The 22,284-nt window shown below is 38.8% G+C and overlaps 2 protein-coding genes across 3 annotated transcripts; both read left to right on the forward strand.

Moving 5' to 3' along the window:
• The first annotated feature begins 60 nt into the window (after positions 1–60).
• On the forward strand, positions 61–11,140 carry LOC110041473 (reticulon-1-A-like). Of its 2 annotated transcripts, none has more exons than XM_089286426.1 (8): positions 61–2,119; positions 4,418–4,644; positions 5,603–5,642; positions 5,889–5,987; positions 6,623–6,692; positions 7,166–7,212; positions 8,261–8,319; positions 9,586–11,140. In XM_089286426.1, exons 2-8 carry the CDS (start codon positions 4,430–4,432, stop codon positions 9,683–9,685), a joined length of 630 nt encoding a protein of 209 aa, XP_089142552.1. In that variant the 5' UTR covers positions 61–2,119; positions 4,418–4,429; the 3' UTR covers positions 9,686–11,140. The 2 variants fall into 2 exon arrangements, with proteins under 2 accessions (XP_089142552.1, XP_089142551.1); XM_089286425.1 differs by having other exon boundaries at positions 2,018–2,119; positions 4,414–4,644.
• Positions 11,141–12,384: 1,244 nt separating this feature from the next.
• On the forward strand, positions 12,385–21,886 carry LOC110040137 (uncharacterized). Its single transcript, XM_020745334.2, has 6 exons — positions 12,385–12,719; positions 14,029–14,295; positions 15,540–15,716; positions 17,078–17,302; positions 19,099–19,569; positions 20,057–21,886. The coding sequence occupies exons 1-6, from the start codon at positions 12,480–12,482 to the stop codon at positions 20,372–20,374; spliced, it is 1,698 nt and encodes a 565-aa protein (XP_020600993.2). The 5' UTR covers positions 12,385–12,479; the 3' UTR covers positions 20,375–21,886.
• The last annotated feature ends 398 nt before the right edge of the window (positions 21,887–22,284 follow it).

Below are 22,284 nucleotides of genomic sequence, written 5' to 3' on the forward strand. Positions count from 1 at the left end.
TTTCAATAACATGCGGACTCTAAAATTCAAAGCTCAGCCGACAAATGCGTTTTTCGTTACCGTCAATCAAATGTTCCGCGGCTCCTCCCAGCTTCCGACTACTGCCGAACACTGTTTCGTTGTCTGAACTGTGCTCAACTCTTTGATTACCTCGCGCTCGGCAGTAGCCGGAAGCTGGGAGGAGCCGTCGAACATTTGATTGACGGTAGCGTAAAACGCATTTGTCGGTTGAGCTTTGAATTTTAGAGTCCGCATGTTATTGAAAGGCCCAGTAATGGGGTTTCTTTGAAACCTTGACATTCATTTTTCGGTTTTCTTTGAAACAATGTCTGTATAATTGTAAACAAAACTGCGATTGCTACCTTTTAGTCATAGATCAATTATTATCTATGATTCCTTCAATACAATGTGCTTAATTGATCATTCCGTCGCTTCTTACTTTGTTGGATAAGGCAGCATCCACACTACGCCGGAGAAATTTAAACAAGCAGCTTTATTTCTACTGTTTGCCCTCCACACTGATCCGTCACGAAAACGGAGCTTTTCGAAAACGCTCTTCAAACCGGAGGAATTTGAAAACGGCGGTTTTGCGTTTTAGTGTGGACGGAAGACCTTTTGAAAACGGAGCTTTTCCAACACGATTTAGTCACGACAATCGTGCGATTTCCCCGTCTGAGTTTTCCTCAAACACAAATCCAAAACGGCCGGTGATTGTTGCGTTTTCAAATTCTTCCGGCGTAGTGTGGACGGAGCCTAAAATTTGCTACAAAACGTTGTCAACCCAGACAGTCATGATAACGCGATACCGTAACGCCTAAATTGAGTCAAAAAAATCCTTTCTGATATGACGTAGCACAGTGTCTGTTTAACAAATCGACTTCAGTTTTTCATGCGTCTGTCCTGTTATTGATCATGAATTTCGTCATAACATTGTCAAAGTAGCTGTGGATCGTAAAACATTGTTTTTCCCTCGGGATCGGTTATGAACATTTCCTGCGCAAACATAGCTCGCAGCCAATCAGAGGAAACTATAGGGATCGTATTACGGCATCAGTTTGGAATTTTTCTGCCCGGCTCTACCTTTCGACGTAGCCGTGGCTAAGTCGAGAAAGCGCTGGGTTCGAGAATAATATGTATACATTGCTCTTCCGATTTCTATCGATAACTTGAACCAAAAGTCGTTTTCCTCAGACGAAATGAATACTGTAATCTTACCCCCGATTTTTCGAACTCTCCAGGTTAGAAAAATCGGGAATCCACTGTATAAAAAAACAGTGAGCTTAAGCAAACCAAGATGGCAACCAGATCGCCATCAAACAAAACAATGGTTGTGCACGTGCGTTATAAATCTTTGCACATTTCTTCGCAGTCCTCTGCACAAGACTAAGTTCTGCATATTTTGGAGAACGCGAACGACAGCGGCTAATTTTTCGAATTTTCATTTGGAATTGAAATCTGGCGTTACATATTTAGCTTGAGCAAGTTCTGAGGTCAGTAGGCGCACTGAACAGATCGCAGTTCGAAGGTAAAATATAAATTCATTTTTTATTAGGCGTTGTCCTCGGGGTCACCGTTGTCATTGCTTAAAAACGCTTAGCTGTTACGGAAAGTTCCGGTTACTCGTTTTCAATTTTCAGTGTGTTTGCTATCATTTTAATTCACTTGTCACAAACTTGTCACGTTAATGTCTATTCAAACTGTGCCAATTAACTTAGGAGTTATTTATCTACTTTTCAAAAGGACTTAAGTTAAATGTACAAAACATTATGTATTATTTGTTTTAATTTACCTGTGGAAAATTACTTTGTATTGTTTTAATCAACAATAGCTTAAAAGGGTGTGCATTTTCTCTCACTTAACATTTTTAAATCTCTATTTTAAGGTGTCACTGCCTTAGCCCACTGTCATATTTCGCACACCTCGCATTATTGGCCGTCAAATAACAAAAAAGAAAATAACAGGTTATTATCATTCTGTGGCCTCTCGGAAGCTATGCTGTTTTTGAATATTTAATGACCCATGTCAGCTGCCTGCAGACGTCATTTCCATATTCTAGCAAAGATACAAATCCTGATCCGCTCGGCTGAAGATATTTGGAGTTATCAACAAAGACCTGAAGGTGGGGAATTCTAAACCTGTGTTATTTTCCTTTGAAGTTGCTATCGGCTAACAGGTTAACTGTAAAATCATTTTTTTTGTCTATGTGTGGTTACATTTACGGTCAAAGTTCCTGATCAGTTTGCTGGTAGCTGCATAGAAACTAACATGCCTGTCGGTTCAAAAATGAATTTTATTCCTTTATTGAAATTTCGCGTGGTAATCACAATGTCGAAAGTTGCATTTGTTCGGATCAAGGTAAAATTGAAAGTGTTCCACGCCTGTTAAAATTTCGAGCGTATTTTATTCAGAATGATCTTCGTCATGCAAACACTGTTTGGGTGTGATCGACCAACGGAAGCCGTCGACTATAAAATAAATTTAAATTAAAATGATCTTTTATATTTTTCATTGTATTCATAAAGAAAATGTCGGGCGTTGAGGTCACTTCAAATCCTTACATTCGCTTTCAACCTCCTTAAAAGTTCCTTTCCTTCCACTTTTTCCAGATGTAGTCTATCCAAGCTTTCGTTTCGGCAAATTTTACATAAATGTTGTGGTTATAATGTGTGACCAATATGAATTTTATGAACCTTTGCAATTGATGGATTAATGTAAGAGGTTGATCCAAAACTTTTTATGACTTTCGCACATTTATAGAAAACCACAGCTAAAACTGAAACTCGACTAAAATTCAAAAGTGGCCTCGGATTCATATACAGCTTGAGCCCGTTGTAAAATGCGCTGAATTCTGCCGAATTTTGGCTAGTTAATTTAACGGCTGGGTGAAAGCTGTCAACATTTTTCACTCACTTATTTTAAAATACTTAAGTTTGTGCTTTTTTGAAATAAATTTAAGCTCAGTATTTTCGATCCACTCATGGAAGGTCAAAGACGATTGATAAAAAATATATATTCAACAGAAAAGAAAATATATCAAGGCAAGTCATGCTCTTTTCTGATTCCTTGAGACCAACTGGAGCGAATATCAAAACAAAAGTTAGGTGGTGTTTAAAGCGAGAGACTGGTAGGGTTAATTGTGGACAATTCGTCGACAGCAAAGAGTTCTCAATAAAAAAAAGCCACTATGTGAAGGAAGTTCTCAATATTATATATAAAAAAAGAACTGTAAAAAAATTGTTTTGGAATGGAAAAATACCCCGTAGTTCTCGTTTAAAACAATTCTCGACAAACTATTTTTCCACATCTCTGAGGCAGTAGTTGAAAACTAAACAACGACAAACTAACATCAGTGTTCATTACCAGCGGCTTCAGCTGAAAAGCATACAGCTATCACCTGCACAGCGAGCGGTAGTTACCAAGATCTCACAGAAAAATTTACTTGTCGATACATTTAACCTGTAGCAAGGGAAAAAGTAAGCCTCTAACGAGCACTAAATTGTCCACTTGTTTAAGCAGTAAAGTGAAATAAACAGCGACCTAAAGGAGGTGGACACCTGATGACAAATTATATCACGTAGTATACTTATTAGTATAGCAGCACTGCCAAGCATATGGTCTTAATGCTTAACAGTTAGCCTAGCTAGCACTCCGGTTAGCGTAAAAGCTCTATGGGCAGCCTAAATAGCACTATTGTTAGCCTAATTTACCTTAGAAAGCTTGCGGTTAGCCTACATATTATTGGGCTTAGCTTTAAGCCATCGATGGCCCTGAGGTTCTCGCTTGGTATTTCAACGACCTGGGTCCAATCCATCTTAAGGTCATTTTTTATTTAACTCGACAAAAGTGCAAACTGTAATCGATAACTCAAGTGTTAAATTTAAAGACGTTTCGCACAGGGAACCTCCAGGAGGTCGATGCCATATGTAAATTGTATCAGCTACAGTCGAACCTCGGTTGCGACCACCTCTCGTAAGCGAACGCGGCCACTTTTAGATCTTAAAGTTTTTCAATTTCCTTTAGTTTTTAACCTCTCGTAAGCGACCACTTGACAGATAATAGAGCGAAATTGGATAATATGGTGTTATAACATTATTGCATTCCTGGATAGTACAAGATACAGAAATTTCTCAATAGGAAGTACAGGATTTTTTCTTGAAATTGACTTTTCATATGAATAAAACATTTAAAACACGGGGTAAATCTCTCCAGTTACCATATGCTAATGAGGCAAAATTTTTGCCCAATATGGTAAGCTCTCGTAAGCAACCACCTCCCGCAAACGACCAGCTAGGCTTGACATTTTGGGTGGTCGCTTACGAGAAGTTCAACTGAATTTTTAAAAGTTGTCTTAAATTAACTCTCTAGTCTTTCGAGGTCGTAGCTGTATTAAATTAATATTGTTATTTTTTTCAGTTAGCTAGACACTGGTATGGATATAAAGGACATTCTGTTGTGGCATGACGTCAAAGTGTCCGTCATTGTGTTTGTCAGCGGCTTTGTTCTCCTTGTCTGCCTGACACAGTTCAGTGTGGTCAGCGTTTTCACCAACATAGCGCTGGTCTGCCTCGCTCCGATGTTGGCCCTACGACTTTTGTTAACTGCAAGATCAGCGTTTCTGAGAAGCGAATTTGAACACCCGCTCAAGTATGCCTTGCCGGTTCCTTGCGTTTTAAATATGGAAGAGTATATTCCTTTTAACAAGCTTATTCATATATTTGCTACACATGATTTAGCTCTTTTTGCTGGGTAAGAAACTTGTACCCCCGCGGTTTTGGGAGCGGACTTTGCCGTCATTTGATAATGTCACACTAATGTCTCCTCAATTTTCGGAACACTTACTAGAGTTGGAGCCATTTTTTAATTGCATGATAGAACTCGTAAACTTAATAGGAGCGCTTCAACGTAGGAAGATTTGTTCGCCCAACTTGCGAAACTGTGGCCAGACATTTTTTTTCTTTCCTCTCGAAAAGGTCAGTGGCCACTAATGATAAGTAAAAGTGGTCTGTGATTTTCTTGTCACATGTTACAACTAAATCAGCACATTACAAAGCCGAAGACACGGGGGGAGAGTCTCATAAACTAGATGCTAAAACATTTCCTCATATTACAGAAACATTTACACTTTTTAGAGCTGGCCATGATTAGAGTATTGCCTAGTTCCTGTACGGCTTTCTCTCAGGCCTTCACGGTCAATCGATTTCGATGACCTATCGTCCGAGACGGGGAGTAACACAAACTTTCGCCTCGGGCCACGTGACCTGAAAACGATTGACCGAAGCGAAATATCGAGGCCTAGGAGCTAGGTAAACTAGAATTTACAGCAAACCTCAGTGTATAATGAAGGAAAAAACCTAACCTCTTCCGAGATTGACTGCATTCACTTTATCACCAATAAGTAATGAACTCCCAACTACAAAGATAATAGTTTCAGTCGTTATAGGTCAGATGATTTTTCTATGCAAACTCACTCAGATAAATCGAATATTTAAATATTCTTTCTTGAAGTGCGCGCGTGTCATTCTCCAAAACTGAAGCAACACAACTTCCGAAAAAAATTGAGTCATATGATAATTATCGCAACTACGTTTTGTTTGAATTGCAGATCATATTTATCGAAGGACATTGAAGTATCTAAGGATAAGGTAAGTATCAGTGGTTTATAATTCCGTAAATGTGTGTTCTATTTGGAATACTTGTTTTTCAAATTCAAGTGAGAAAGTAACATGCAAATAAAAAACACTGATCGTAAGTAGAAATTTTGCAGATTAAACAATGTTAACCAGTGTAGCAAGAAATGGAACACTCGACTGGGGGAGGGAGGGGGGAGGGGTAAGGCACCAGTGGTTGAATTTTGTGGTGATGGTTTTCTTTTCAAAATCCCAAAACAGGCTGACCAACTCGGTGAAAAAGTTGCTGAGTTTGCTGTTTCCATGACTACAAAGCTGAGAGGACTTTTCTTGGTCGATGACTTATCTGACTCTCTGAAGGTAGGATGCCCTGAGGGAGGGAGCTAATCTACAAAGTTTTATACCGGGGAGGCTCGCCCCGAGATCCAACCCAAACCTTTTGTATACCAGTTTGTCAGAAAACGTACCCCTTTCACGTACCTTTAATCAAAAAAGGTAACCACATTCACATGCTTTCATAACCGTCCTGTGTTATGAATAAATCGCCAGGGTTTCTCAAACGCTAGACAACCTGCAGGTCATAAAAAAACTGGGACTCACAGAAGCTCTGGCTAATTAACTAAGACTCCCACTACTTTACCCTACTAAGTTATTAATTTCTCTACTTTACTGCCGTGTTCGCTCATGCCACTTAGTCAAGCGCTCTGACTCACGCATGCATAGTGACTGCACTCGCACTCACACAGCGTACACGCGCGCACGAGCTGACGCGAAAGTGAGTTCGTGTCAGAAATTTCGCGCGTTGCATAAATGCTGCCTCCCCAGGTCCCTCTCTACAATAAACATAATTCTCGATACAAAATAGAGGAGTTTTGGATGAAATTATTTTCAGAGGATTTTAACTCCGTAAAAAAAATGGAAACGTTTCTAACTTATCAGAAAATTAGATACTTTCCCATCCAATCAAGTAACGTAATGATTTTCTAATTTCACAGTTGTTGGTAGGCTTGTACGTTCTCTCTTACGTGGCTCAGTGGTTCAGCGGCATAACGCTGATTTTCATGGGTAAGTAATTAGAGAGTTCTGAAACATAATTTTGTCTTGCGGATAAAAGGCTAGTACAATCCAGCACTCACCTGGGACAGAAACAACAAGTCTACATCGGGCCTGGATGTACTATACCTCTGCAGCTCAATTTCAGTTTCCGTAGCATGGAGGGACTAAAGGGTGGCACACGGAGACATGTAAGAGAGACTTTTGTCTCCGCAACATGTTGCATGAAATTCAGCAGTTTTGAATTCGTGCGTAATGAAGCAGGGACAAAATGACCTCCATTTTTTAATGTCGCATCATGTACACTGCTCTTGCAAACTGTCACCGCTACAACATAAGAATGAACCAATATCCGCTTGCGTACTGTCCCTGCAACATACGTCCTATGCGTATACACTAAGGGGCTTGTCCCAGCTTCACGTTCCCGCAACATGTCCCCTAGTGTGTGCCGACCTTTTCTTAACGAGTCTTTCCTTGGCTTGCAGCATTCATTGGAGCTTTCACCATTCCAAAGATTTACGACATGTACAGGGTAAGTATTCAAACTTTTTTGCTGCTGTGACAATGAAGAAAATCTAATTAATTTCTTCTTTAATGCAACAAAAATGCGATATGCCAGGCATAAATGTAAGTAAGTTGACTCGTTTCTTTTTCAACAATAATTTTTTTTTTCTGCGTGGAATCAAGCCATAGTGTTTAGGTTTTATTTTAACATAGAGAATGTATAACTAAAGTTAATATTGACAAAACCTTGTTGAGACTAGAGGTCACTTTTGTACTCTTATAAGGATATATTTACTTAATTAAAAGAAGGGAAAACGTTTATCCCTCGGCGGCCTCCACCTATTCAATGCTAGGTCAAGAGGGTATCAGTAGAGTTTTCCTTAAGTTTAAAAACTGTAGACAACTTTAAGAAGGCCGGAAGCCATTAAAGTTCACCTAATTGACGTGCGAATGCCGTAGGTATCCAATTACTGTACATACAGGTATCAAATAAGCCATTTCCAAGTTTCTTTTTACCTCTGTTTCAAACTGAGTCCTGGCGCACAACCTTTCATACGGAAATGTGCTTGATTTGCAAAGCAATGAACGTGCAAGAAAACCACATTTCAATATGAAAGGTTGTACACCAAGACTCGTTTTGAAACAGGTAAAAAGCAACTGGGACATGGCTTATTGATACCTGTAATTGGATAAGGTAAGAGCAACTCGAAAATACCCTGGGCGCCAAAGTTTTTTTCTTGCGCGGTTTCCGTTGCCGGTCATGTCTCTATTGTGACCCGCGCGGCTTCACCTCTCGCGGTTTCGCCTCTCGTGCCAGAGGCCTTCGGCTGCCGAAGCGAAGCGAAATATTTCCGTCCAGCGCGCGTGAGAAAAAAACCTCTGGTACGGAAATGGCTTATTACAAAAAGTTAAAATTGATTCCTGAAGTTGGACACCCACGTGACCGCGCACCGATTCATTGGCCAATAGGCGCGTGGAGAACCAATCACGATCGAGAATTTTGTTATAGCTACGATTATGGTACTATAATAATCACGTATATGAACTAAAGTACATGTTTCTGCTTTAATTTCTAGACGGAGATTGATTCGTGTATGGGAAAAATAAAGAGTGCTGTAGAGGACGCCACTGGCAAGTAAGTGCTTCTAAACAGTGAAGAGAAAGTTAACAAGGACAACTTTTTCTACCTACCTGAACGCAAGACACAAAGACTAAACTGCAAAGTTGTGGCTGAAACGGAGATTAGTCCACAGTCATTCTTTCAATAACGACAGCGAAGGTCTTGCGAGGTCCCAAAGGGTCCTAAAGAAACGAATACTCCATATTCACCACAAGAACCAAAGCCTTTGATTTTTATGCTGAATATACAGTATAGATACTGCGTTTAGTTGAGCAATAAAGTAAACTTTTTGCGTCCCAACAATAGTGTAGCGCGGATTAACCCTCGTACGTATAAGCTAACTCATACCTTCACCGTGGTACATGGGGGGGGGGGGGGGGGTGGGGGGAATGTGGAAGGAACGCCCCTGTTAAGGCACAGCGAAATTACTTTGCATTGATTAGATAGCCCTGAGCTTGCTCTACAAAATGATACCATATTTGTTGGTTCGATCCGCAATCTTGGATTTTATTGTTTTCTTAAAAAGAAAAAGAAAGAGTCAAGAAATAACGGAAATTAATACAAAACTATCATTTCCTTGTCAATTACGCACGTAACTAGTTATAATCCTGTGTTGGGGTGGAGAAGGCACTGTAAGGGCAAAGTATCGATATTTTTTATCATAATTTTTTTATTTTTTTATTTTAATTAATTGCTACTTACACTGCTTACAATACAATATTAGTGTAGTTACTTACACTACTTACAAAAGACTTATTACGTACGCCACTTACGATACTAACACTCACTCTATACAATACGCATACTCGCTCTACTAACAATACTAATACTTACACTGCTTACAATACAACATAATTAGATTACTTGCGCTACTTACAATTCTAGCACAGCAAGATCATACCAGTTTACTTCTGTCAGCAATGTAAATTCCGAATTACGAATTACAGAAAATATGCATGGTATATATGCGCCTTGTTTCTTTTCCTTTCATTTTTATTTTCGTTTTCAAAAAAAAGTATCGATCTTGCACAAGAAGACAAAAAGACGATCTCAGCCAGCACTTGCAGCCACACCGCTTGATTAGAAGTCAAATGCATTGACCATTCGGCCAACGCGTCTCCGTGGTAAATAAAAGGATGATTGTTACAGATACCAGAGCTCTTCGTTTTTAAAAGACTGAAACGAACAGTTAAACAATGGAAGCTTCTGGGATGGGATTGGCGCGTAAAAGCAGAGGCATGCATTTATTAATCTTAAAAGTTGTATCATTTTTTCGTGTAGGATTACTGCAAAAGTACCGCTGACAAAGGGAAAAGAAGCTTCGACTTCTAACGACAAGGAAGTCCACGAGGATATCGACAACGATAAGAAGGCATCTTAAGTGAAACCGTTAACTACAAAATCAAATTGCTAAAAATAGACAAATCATAGGATAATTCTTATAATTTGAGCCCATTGTTTTCAATTATAATATTTAATTTTTTTTATTGCTACAGTCTGGTACCCCAAAACCAAGACACATTTTGTTAATTACAGAGTAACATCGTGCTCCTTCGTCTCCGACTCCCTACACAAGGGGTCTGCGCAGTTGACGTGCTGGAATTGCAGTCACCAGTTAAAATTTTAGGCATTTCTCAGCTATCGTTAAAGTTTTCAGATCTCAGATGTTAGCTATCAGTTAAAAACACATCACTTCTCATTTGACAGTTAAAATTTGACCAATTCTTAGTTAGAAAATACCTTTTTTATTGTCAGCCTTGTTTTGGACATAACTTATGTCCCTATTTCGTTCTCGTTCCCACTGCTGATTGATATTTCCAGCCGAAAAGAACTGGCCATGTACTCAAAGATCTAATACTTCCTGTGCGAGGGCCTTTTGGAGCTTAGGTTCCAGTAGCTGGGATAATCGAATATCTCTGGGAATAAGAATATGATGAAAGTGAGGGTTTTTATCTGCTGGAAATGGTTGCTCCGACTCTTAAGTAATTTTTTTTGCTCAAACTTGAAGTTGAAATGATCGATTCAAAAGAGCCCACTTATTCAAGAAAACCCAAGAAGCCTTAGAAGTTAGTTGCACAAGTTATTTGAATCCATTTAGTACGTTAATTAAAAAAATTCTTAAATTCGTAGCCTTAGATCAAAAATCAATAAATTATAATAACGAATCCTAACATATCCATAATTATAAAATAAGGATAAAAATTGTAATTTTAATTTACTGTGTATAATCAGAAGACCAAGTGTTTACAGTCAATTAAACAAACGTCCAAACCAAACCAAACTAATTCTCTTAGTAACGTTCTCGTTGAAGTCGCCAATGCCACGTTACAGGTACTTTCCAGAGAGAATTGAGAGTACGATAGTTAATCCCCCATAGTTCTTATTCTCAAATTAATCACTCGCAAGTTATTGTAAGATCACTCTTGGTTACAGAATCCCAGGAGAGTGTGGAAATAAATAATAATGTGACGTGAATTTTACTCAGGTGGACAGCCCAAGTGACTTTGTACGTATTTTCTGAGATCCTTCGCAAAAACATCTTAGTAACGCTCTCAGAAACGTTATCTGCGGAAGGAATGGGTACTGTGTCTAAAAATAACTTGATAGGGATTTCCTTAGGCATAAGGCCTGCCAGTGGGGGATTAACTATTTTACTCTTAAGCCTCTCTTGGCACTGTTAATATCTGGTACAGCTACACCAGAACGTACCTTTTAACAACTCTTTGGACATTTTGTTATCAGTTTATTTATCAAAGATTGTTTAAGTGCAATGATGATGTAAAAAGAAAGTTATCTTATTAAAATATAGCAACGCTTGAAGCAAAAGCCAGACAAATTTGTTGTGCATTATTGTATATGTAATAGGACTTCATGCTATTCGACTTAAAAAAAGGCGGCTGAAAAAAATTCCGAGGAATGACAAGATTGGACGAGGTCACGGGCCAAGCACATATTGGCAGTCAGAGAATTTTTATAATTAAATAACTAGATAAAACCGTATTTCCTGTTAATTTTATCGCGTACAGAACTGTCCAAATTACTTGTAAATTTGGACACAAATTAGGAATTAATCTGCAGTATTAAAATGAAAAGATAGTCGTGTGTGCTTTATAGGATTTTGTGTAACAATGTAATTTATCTTTAAATGGGCTCTTTGCTCTACAATGTTCGCTATATATTAAACCAACCAGTCCTGTAAAATTCTCAGAACAACTCTGACACTGACAGGTACTTACATATACTTTATTTTGCCTCGAGCAGTTGGGGCTTGCTAGGCTCCTAGCTTAAACAGCTAACGAGTCGAGTCAAAGAAAACTTAAAATCTAACTAAAGAGAATTATATCTGTTCGTGTAATAACTTTACTTTACGTCATTGGCTAATCAAGTTATTTGTTAACTTAAACTAAGATACTAAAACATTGGATCACGTATGCTCGATAAACGTGTTTGTTGCATTTTTTCTTACAATCCCGAAAGGGTGCAGGAATAAGGAAAAATTTTATTTACGTAAACCTTAATTTTGGTTACTTATTCCACAGATTTTCGAAAGCAAACAGCTGCGCGAACAACAAAATTGTCTTGCGACCAAATTGTATCGTCCAAATCAGCCCCTGGTATTTTCCGCAGGCTAAAGTTCCAGCCATTTTTAGAGTCCGGCGAGCTCCCAAAACGGCTACATGGAAATCGACTCTAAACCAATACTAGAATCAAATCGTAGTATTATTGCTGGAATGGCCTCAGGTGCCAAAAACCTTCCGCCGACGGCGCGGTGGCATGGTACCTAAAGGCTAAAAATAAATTGATGCGGATTGGTAAGTTGCTTGTAGATGGGAACACACCCACTTTTATAACAAGAAACATTATCTGTGGGTGGGGAGGGTGGGTAATTATTTGCTTTCTAAGAAAAAAATGATCGCAGTTTAGAAATTATTTCAAACTTTCCTTGTTTGGAGAAGTACTGGGTATTTTGCGACGGCGAACACCATTTCTTTTCGTAAGATACTCTACAGACTTGAAATAATAGATGTAAGAATCGTATGCATTACCTCTCCCTAGTTGGTATTGTTGATTTTCGTGTTTAAATGGAGTGACGCCTTGGAACGATTGTTTGCAGAAACCCAGCTTGTCCCCAAAGGAAACCTGAAGTCCGATCACTCCGATTTTTCCGCCTAAAAATGCCTCCTAGAAAAGCTAAACCCAAAGCACCAGCTGCTACAGAGGTTGTAAGCAGTTCACGTTTTAAAACTCTGAAGGTGACTGAGCGCATCTCGATCAAAAATTTTGTGGAAAAACACAAGTTGAAGTTTGCAACTGGAAGGGGATTTTATCAACTATCCAAACCAGAAACGATACAGTTTCACAAAGAAGTTGTGGTCAGGAGAAAATCCGATGGAACCATGGCATCCGGAGACGAGGTACAGTAGCTAAATGATAAGAAATGGTGCTGAGTTTCATCATGGAAATATTTAGATCGCGATTAACGTACACTGAACTCTCATTGAACAGAAACGCAACTTGCTTGGTTAGCCAAACACACATCAAGCTTAAATTTAAGCTCATCAGAGCTTATACACAGGGATTTTTTTCTGAATAAATGCTTGTGGAAATCAAACCCTCCATTTGGACTATTGTAACATCGATAGCAAGAAATCGATTTTATTCTCAATCAAACGGATTATTTTTAACCACTAGGAGAAAACTTGTTGGTACATTGTAGCAGAAAACAGGTGTTAAATACTTAAGCTTAAGTCTACCAACAAGAGATTTGATGTGCTGGTGCATGTTAGCACAAACATACAAACTGAAAATCTTAAATTGTAAATTAGACATTCAGCTTAAATATGTAGTGCAAACTATAGCTTAAGCCAGATAAAGAGTCTTGAAGATTCCTGCTTTTACAGCAGGTACTGTATGTGAATCTCTAAGCATGGTTGTATGTTGAACAGGTGCAATCAGGGCAGTGATTGGCAGAATGTTTATCGAGTTTTTCTTGTGGAAGGGGTAATTTGAACCCAACACCAAATTCAGAATGCCAAACACCAAATGCACTGTTTGCTTTTGGTTAGTTTCACTTGTGTTTGCTTACAGAAAGCTTTTATTTGTTGGAAAGGAGAGCATTATATTGTATTTGGCCCTTTCTAACAAATTAAAGCTAACCACAAGCAAACATGAGTGAAATTAACCGCAAGCAAACAGCGCATTCGGTATTCAATGTTCTGCAAAATGTTTCTTTATAAGGGCTCTAACATGATGTGTTGGTACCTCTTCCTAAATCTGTAAATTTATAGTTACACAAACCCACATAGATGATAAATTATACTCACAAATGACCAGAAATGCTATTCTGAGACAGCGCTAAAACTGTATGCAACTGTAACAATATTATTTAATAAGCTTGTTCCCCTGCAGTTTTTAACTGGTTATACTTTCAAATTTTCCATATGCTGATTTCTGATTGCTTTGCTGTGCCTTTCGCTGTCTTGGATGAGCTGTTTATTCTCTATTTGTATTTGATTATATTTATATGTTGTTTGTGTTGGATATAAATAAATACACATTGACGAAGTACAGTTTATGTTATAATTCAAATTTAAATATTTCTGGCAAACGTGTGAAAATGTTAATTAACAAGATTTTTGTAGAATTATTTATAAAAATAACATTATAATAAATAAGTACAATGTAACTAGCAATATTTAAAGCCTCAAATTTTGTTCTTTTCAGGTTCGTGAATTGCTTGGAATTGCAAAGGAAACAACAAAATTTCACCTGGATAAGGAGAAACTGAAGGATTTTGATGTATTTGTTCAGTCAACGTCGTACAACCGTGTCTTGTTGCCAGATACAGAGTTCCTGTATGATACAGGAGAAGGCGGCACTGTCTCATCAGGGGCGGCAGTGACAGCTTCAGTTGCATCAGATGACACTAAACCTGAACCCAGCACAAGCCGAGGAACTGGCAGAGGAAAGAGAAAAAAGGCAGATGAAGAGGTTATTAAGTTTATTGTTCATGTCAAGTCTCAAACCATAAGATATCATAATCAAACACAAAAGACCATCTTTGTCCACATGTCCAAACACCAAGAAGAGAGTTGAAAATACAATACATAGCAGAGTATTTTTGATGAACTTCAAGGTGTTTGCTATAAATTTGTGGTCAACATTATCTTGAGTGTTTGATATATCTTCTCAATCGAAACTAAAACTGAGACGAAAATAGAGAAATATAACATTACAAAAATCTATATATATGTAAATTAAGATCAGATATCTGAGCATCATCACACTCATGATTTATCCTTTGTTTGAACTTGATGAACTTATTCTACTAAATGAGTTTAAGAGGTTCATGTCAAGTCTTAATTCATGATGCATTGAATAATACTAACTGTAATCTAATGCCATTGAAGGGGACAGTCTTAGTTACAGCAGGACCTGCAACTACTGCCACATTTATTGTTATGGTAGTAGTGTACGCAGGCTTGTTATCATTGTAGTAAGATATAAAATAATTATTGAGCTTGAAATACATCCTGTAACATCAAAACACTTCAGAGTTTTATGTAATATATCAAACATGAGAGGCAGTGTTTCATTGGGATATCTAATCACCGAGAAGAGATTTGAAAAGAGGACATGCAGCGGAGTATTTTTGACAAAATTTGGGGTGTTTGGATAGCCGATGAAACATGCTCTCGAGTATTTGATATATCTTCTCAATGGAAATAAAAACTAAGGAGTAAACGGAGAGGTAAAATTGTCAAAATCCATTCTAATTAAGACTGGGTATTCAAACCCCCTTCACAGTTGTGATTTTCTTTGTTTTGACTTGATGAATTATTAATGTACCGAGAAGTGCATTTTCTGCACTGTTTATAACTCCAATATTTGCAAAAAAATGGTTTCCAAGTGTGAAAAGAAATACTGGCTTGATTTTGGTTCCAGTTTGCAGTCATTTTTATTGAAATGGGTGGCATTTTTCCTCATCAGTCACATAATCTAAAGGTTATGAACATGTACATGAATCTTATAGAGTCTATGATACCTGATAGTAATTTCTTTGATATCTACTGATTGTAACATCATAATGTTTTACACAGTGGCCCCAGCCAGCATTGGACTCATTCAATCCTGTGATTCAGACTCCACTCACTAACTATTTTCGCCACTATGCAACTCCCTCTAATAAAGATCTCATCTGCTACTGACATAAATAAGTTTATGTTATATTTCAGAAGCCTTCTGCAGTTACTGAGGGAAAGAAAGAAGAAAAAGCTCCGTCACCTGCTAAGAAAGCAAAACCAGCAACGACAGCAGGGGCAGGGGCAGCAGCTGCCACGGGAGGAGCTGATATCAAGGAAATAGTCTTCTCATTTGATACCACAGGGTCTATGTACCCCTGTCTTACTCAGGTACAAAATACCATAACGTCCTCACAAAACAATCCCACTTAATTTATGAAAGACCCCCTTCACGACGCAACACTGGTTGCCAACCTGGTTAGTGTGCTAAAATTTAACTGTACATGATTTCGTTTATATTGATTTTTCTATAACATTCATGTTGTCACAAGACTAAAAATTAAAAAAAAAAAAAGATTAAAAAAACAATCTTTTCTGGCAGAAAATTGAACTTTTTCCTCTATGCCCTGTTAATTTATTTTGTCAAGAAGGAACCTTCAGTCGTTCATTTATTTAGCAAATTTTGACCTGAATTACATGTAACTAACTTTTATTTCTTGACAGTTCATAAGACATAATCTGCACTTGCCATTAGACCTCGACTCCTCTCTAAGTATGTTTCCCTATCAGTTTATAGTACACATCTATTAGTGCAAGACACATGCATGTCAGACTAGACATCTGGAGATTTATTAGTCAAGATCTAGAAAATCTTTTATTCAGTAAATAAGGCAACAAATGAAAGAGGCTTTGGCCACTAAATCATTCTTTGTGGTTACGTGTAGCAGCTTGGCCTGTGAATTGTTATTGTCTTCTTTTGTAATCCATCAAATGTTTTTCACTTGCGTGGTCTAAATGTGACTCGTATGACTGAATATGCCCCACTTAAAACTCTGGAATATCCAGGTAATATTCCCTAATTTTCAAAACTTTGCTGGTTTCAAAAATATTTGAAGGATAATAAACAAAATAGCCTGCCTTCTATTTGGCACGAAAATGTGCTCAGATATTGTTCAAACTGTTCCTCAAAGCTCACAGTTTTCCTCGAGCTATGCTCTCAGAAAACTGTTCACCTCTCAGAACAGATAAATATCACAGCATATTCCTGGGCCATTAATGGAGGCTTTTGTTTATATAGTGGGGTATAGGGTAAAAAGATGAAGAGAAAGCCTTAGTAGCAAGCTGATATTCCTCCCCAGACCTTCCTCTGAGCTCACTTCTCACCCCATGTCCCACTGAGGAACCTGCTCACAGGGTATATTATAAGATACCACAACCTGCCATAAATTCTGGGGAAGTGGTGTAGAGAAACAAATGTTGCATACTTGCTTATTTAAAGAAATATTTAATTTTAGATCTTTACATAAATATTTTTTTTCTGACCAGAAAAAAAATATGAGAGGAGAATAAAAAATTAGCAAAATTGGACCAAAAAATAGAGATTGAATGCTTGAAGATCGGCAATCAGTTTTAGTAGCCTGCTTCGTGGATCCTCTTTCAGCTTGGCTGATTGGTTATCACGAATAATTTAAAAATAGTTTGCTTCAAACCCAAAAACTCACGGAAAATTATTTCATTTGTTGATTTTTTAGGTCAGGAAACGTATCGAGGAAACAGTAACTCGGCTTTTCAAAGAGATTCCTGGAATTCGCATTGCTGTGTTTGCACACGGTGACTACCAGGACAAAGAGACAACTTATGACACCAAATGGGTGGACCTCAGTACAGATAAGGAGAAAATATGCAACTTCATCAAGACTGTCTCCTCAACCTGCGGTTACGATTCTGATGAGTGCTATGAGCTTGTCTTGAGACAGGTGCGTGGTATTTTGGCCTGGAGTTTGTCTGGGACGTTTATTTTATTGACAGGCAAATTGTCTCAAGTCGTATACACCTTATTCCAAAATGGCCGCCATTTTGGTGAATTCTTGCGTTTGCCTTCAAATTAACCCTTGTTGCCTCGTTCTTAAACTCGAAATTCAAAAGAATATTTTCCCTTGAACGAGGCAACAAGGGCTAATTAGCAAGCAAACAAAAGAACACTAAAATGGCGACTATTTAATGATTTTGGAATAAGGTGTATTTGATCCAGCTACAGGTTTGCCTCAAATCTGGCTATTAAATGAAACTTTTATTTTCTCCCGAAAAAACGTGCGTTCTGACTTTCGTCAGTTTATGAAGCTTTAAAAATTATTTCACGTTTACTTACAATGCGTTTGATATTACCTGTACAAGCGAAAATTGAGCAAAACTTAGCTTACCTTAGTTTTGTTCCAAACTTTCTTTTGCGGCTTCTTTGCAATGACGTTTCAAGTGCGTGCAGCGACTGATGCACGTGCATTCCAGTGAAGACGCGTTTAGCATAAATTATTTCGTGGAAAGTGACATACCAGCATTTAATGAGAGAAAAATTAGAGGAAGAAAGAAAGAAAGAACTGAGGAAAGAAATGAATAAGGCCTCAGGCGCCGTCCACACGGAGAAATTTAAGAATGCAGCTTTATTTCTATGGCTAGGCTTACCGTCCACACTAATTCGTCACGAAAACGGAGCTTTTCGAAAACGTTCTTCAAACCGGAGGAATTCCAAAACGGCGGTTTTGGGTTTTAATGTGGAGGCAAAACATTTTGAAATTGGAGCTTTTCAAAAACGATGGGGTTACGATAATCATGATATTTTCCTCCCCGAGTTTTACTCAAACACAAATCCAAAATGACCGGTGATTGTTGCGTTTTCAAATTTTTCCAGCCCAGTATGGACGGAAACATCTGATGTTTTGTCGGAGTGAAATCTCCGTTTTCAAATCCCTCTGGCGTAGTGTGGACGCAGCCTTAGTCAAAAGTGCTGTTGAAGACCTAAAAAGATGATTGCCAGTTGGTCGTGTCAACCTTTTCTAGTTAAGAAAGCACCGACATCAAATTTCACCCAACATTTTGTTCAAAAAGTGATTGACGGATTAAAGTTTTTAGCACCGAAAAGTTCGATTTTCAGCACAGTACGTTTTAGTTCGTAGGTTATCGAGTAAGGACGGCGAAACAGGATTTTTTTTTAATACAAACAAAGATTAAAGGAAAAAGTCTTCATAAGTCTTTCAATGGTTGTTTGTTAGGTGGCGCGAAAGGCGAAACAGTATTTTAAATGGGTACTCGGTGAAGGTTGTTTATCATTAATTGCCGAAAAAAAAAAAGAAATTTCGGTTGGGATGTGAATGGTAAGTCTCTTTTAGTTTTCCCAAAAGGAAAATTTCCAAAATAATGGGAACGACATGAAAGGTAGTACAAAATTCCCTAACGGAAAATGTGAGTGCCATTTGCTTTTATCCCGTATACGCGTATACTCTGCCCAGTTCCAGGCGCCCCAAGTAAATTCTGGTAAAGGAACACGCCAAAGTTAATTCGAAATTCCCATTCAGGGTTTCTGCTCACCATTTGCGTAAACTTTGAACCAAGCCATGTTTGAAGTTGCGGTGAAGAATGGCACTCCCATGGCGGTCAAAAACTTTATTTTTTCAGACTAACTCGTTAGCCAGGAAAATTTCAGATAATCCATTCCAACCCAGTATGCTGATGATGTTTCCATTCTTTCTTATGCTGAAATTCTCGAGTTTCCTTTAAGGTCCGTGAAGAACTTTCCTGGACACCAGACTCTCAGCGTTCGTTGGTGATGCTGGGTGATGCCTCGCCCCACCCCCCTTCGTACCACTTGAACAAACTCAAGATAAACTGGCGCGAAGAAGCTAAGAAACTCTACAACGAGATGGGAGTGCGTATATACTCTGTACAATGCCTCAACTATGGCGGATCAGATACATTTTACCGCCAACTCGCCGAGCTCACATGTGGATGGCATTTGAAGCTGGACCAGTTTGCTTCCATCGTGGATTTCCTAACTGCCATTTGTTATCGTGAACAGGGCGTGGAACATCTGGAGGCGTTTGAAGCAGAGGTCAAAGCGAGGTCAAAGGGCTCTGGGTTGAATCGTAACATGCACTCGCTTTTTGACACCCTGGCTGGGAGGAGCACCAGTACCTACACGGGCGGAACAGACTACGGGGGACTGGTACCGGTCAATCCCTCACGATTTCAGGTCAGTGACGTCATAATCTGGTGACGTCAACGACATAACTGCGCAACATTTTATTGAAAACAACCAAACTTCGTAGAGAAATACCAGTTATGCGATGCTTTCGAGCGGTATATCGTTGAATATCCCACGAGTCAATAATTTATTGTTGCCATAATGTTTGCAGCATCTCTCTCAGCTCTCATATACAGTCATGGAGGCTTTCTTTTTGTGTCAATACTTGTAGTAGCCTTCCAGAAAAATAAAGTCTGGTTAGGGGCCAGTTCAAACGTCGAACTACACATGAGACGAATAAAACGGAGCGAATTAAGTTTATGATAAGATCGGCGCTTGACTTAACTGAGTTCGTCCGAATTAAGTTCGACGTTTGACCCAACGGTCAAGCTTTACCCATTAAGATCGACTCAGATTTCAATTTAGTTCGTTTCATAATAAGTTCGGCGTTCGATCTGGGCCTAATATGCTTATTAACTTAATTTTTCTTTGCCAGATCCTGGACGTCGATGAACGCTGTGATATTCGCACTTTCGTCGAGAAGAACGACCTCCCGTTCAAAGCAGGGCGTGGATTTTATGAGTTCACCAAACCAGAGAAGGTATCGGACAAGAAGGAAGTCGTTTTGGTGGACAAAGTCTCCGGTGACATGTTCACTGGGCCCGAGGCATGTGACATGATCGGCGCTGGAGGAGCAAGTAAAATCAAGCCTGCTTCGTTTGAAAAATGGCGCGTGTTTGTGCAGAGTACGTCATATAATCGGGTTCTTATGCCCGATACCGGTTTCTTGTACGAAGTGGACACCAGTCGATAATTTCTATGATTGACAGTTTAGCCCTCGTCCACGCTAAGTCGGAGGAATTGAAAACGAAGGTTTCTCTCTGAAAACGTATCAAATGTTTCCGTCCACACTACGTCGGAGGAATTTGAAAACGCATCAATCACCGGTTATTTTGGATTTGTGTTTGAGGAAAACTCGATCAGGGAAATCAGGTGATTATCGTGACGTCATCGTTTTCGAAAAGTTCCGTTTTCAAAATGGTTTCTGTCGACACTATACAGAAGCCGGCGTCTTCAAATTCCTCCGGTTTGAGGAGCGTTTTTGAAAAGCTCCGTTTTCGTGACGGATTAGTGTGGACGGGGCCTTAGAATATTAGAAAGAAGACACCTTATGTCACGCAAGGCGAGGGATAACAAAAGTCCTGCAATTTTAGGCAATTATGTCACGTTAGTTCATGTGTATTTTATCCACAATTGTGTTCGGTACAGAGTGGTGTTTTGAAGGCGCGACTAAACGAGAATGACGCTGGGGCGGATACAGGATTTTAGAGACGGGGTTGGAGATCCCCCCGCAGAAGGCGGGGGTCCGGTGGCATCCACTCCCGGAAAAGTTTGAAATTGAGGTCCCAGGAAATTGGATTTCTGGCATTCTGAGGCCAAGTTAGCATGTTATGTCTAAGTCTTTTTTTTTTTTTAAATTTAGGGCGTTCGACCAAACCTGCCCCTAGATCCGCCCCAGTGACGGTCCATAATAGTTTTTTTTAGCTCTCGTGTACGTAGTTATAAAACAGGCTGAGAATACGCGAGTTGTCTTTATCTTGAAAAAATGAAACAGGTTTACCGAGTCGCCACGTGTGTTTTCGAGAGCGCACGAGACTCGACGAGGGTCACCGAGAGTCGACAATTCAGGACCGAGAATTGAAACATTTGTCAACTTTCGTTGCAGTTTTAAACCCTACATTTGACCAGATTCCTAGTTATTAGAGTAAATATGAAGACAATTTCAGTCCACTAGCAATCAACAATTGTCAACTTTCGTTGCAGTTTTAAACTCTCCACATGACCAGATTTTGTTATTAGAATAAATATTAAGGCAATTTCAGTTCACTAGCAATCAACAATTGTCAACTTTTGTTGCAGTTTTAAAGCCTCCACATGACCAGATTTTTGGCTATTAGAATAAATATTAAGAAAATTTCAGTCCACTAGCAATCAAGACTCTAAAATAGTAGAGAACAATGATGTGAAGTTTTGAAATGAAAAAGTTCAGTGAAAAGTTGTAACTTACTCCTCAAAAAGGGTCACCATTCATCTCTACTGTTTTTAGTTCGCAATATTTGTTAGTAGATTACAATGAAGTATCTTCTCTCGACATATTGCGTTCTTGGGTTTTGTTGTTTGAAAGGTATACATAGTGCTAACTTTAGAATTTTGATCATAAATTCAACTCACATTGACTTGGAACTCTAAAAGACAAGGAGTCTGTTTGTCGATCTTGCAGTCTTCACAGCAGAATTAGGAGAAACTTGAAAATCATTTAACAGAATGCAATACTTACAATCCTTGTTGTGGATTTAATAGCTCACACACGCCTTTATTGCAGAAATAGAAGAACACTTAAAATTCAAAATGTATCACCATTTTGCACGATACGACATTGTTGTGGAGTTTGCTGTTCACAACCTCGTCCCCAGGGCCTTCTCCACTTTTCAAAAAGGCCGCCATTTTTAAAATGGTCCAGGGGAAGGCCCTGGGAATGAGGTTGTGGTGCTCGTTCTTCACACACTGGGAAAAAATGGTTTGGACCCATTGGTTGACGGGAAGGCTGAGCGGCTTAGATTTCGTCTACTTATAGGGGGAGGGATTCATGCTGACGTCATTGTTTACGTTTTTGCTCATTTGCATAGAGCTTTGCGTAGAGAAGGAAACATGTTAGATATGAAT

Source organism: Orbicella faveolata, unplaced genomic scaffold (genome assembly GCF_042242905.1).
Source record: "Orbicella faveolata isolate gen_17 unplaced genomic scaffold, um_ofav_v1 contig_14, whole genome shotgun sequence".
Lineage (NCBI taxonomy): Eukaryota > Metazoa > Cnidaria > Anthozoa > Scleractinia > Merulinidae > Orbicella > Orbicella faveolata.

Coding starts and splice junctions, on each gene's coding strand:
- LOC110040137 (XM_020745334.2), top strand. CDS start 12,480: ATGCCTCCTAGAAAAGCTAAACCCAAAGCACCAGCTGCTACAGAGGTT. Junction 12,720..14,028: donor CCATGGCATCCGGAGACGAG/GTACAGTAGCTA, acceptor TGTTCTTTTCAG/GTTCGTGAATTGCTTGGAAT. Junction 15,717..17,077: donor TGTACCCCTGTCTTACTCAG/GTACAAAATACC, acceptor TTGATTTTTTAG/GTCAGGAAACGTATCGAGGA.
- LOC110041473 (XM_089286426.1), top strand. CDS start 4,430: ATGGATATAAAGGACATTCTGTTGTGGCATGACGTCAAAGTGTCCGTC. Junction 5,643..5,888: donor TTGAAGTATCTAAGGATAAG/GTAAGTATCAGT, acceptor ATCCCAAAACAG/GCTGACCAACTCGGTGAAAA. Junction 6,693..7,165: donor CATAACGCTGATTTTCATGG/GTAAGTAATTAG, acceptor CTTGGCTTGCAG/CATTCATTGGAGCTTTCACC.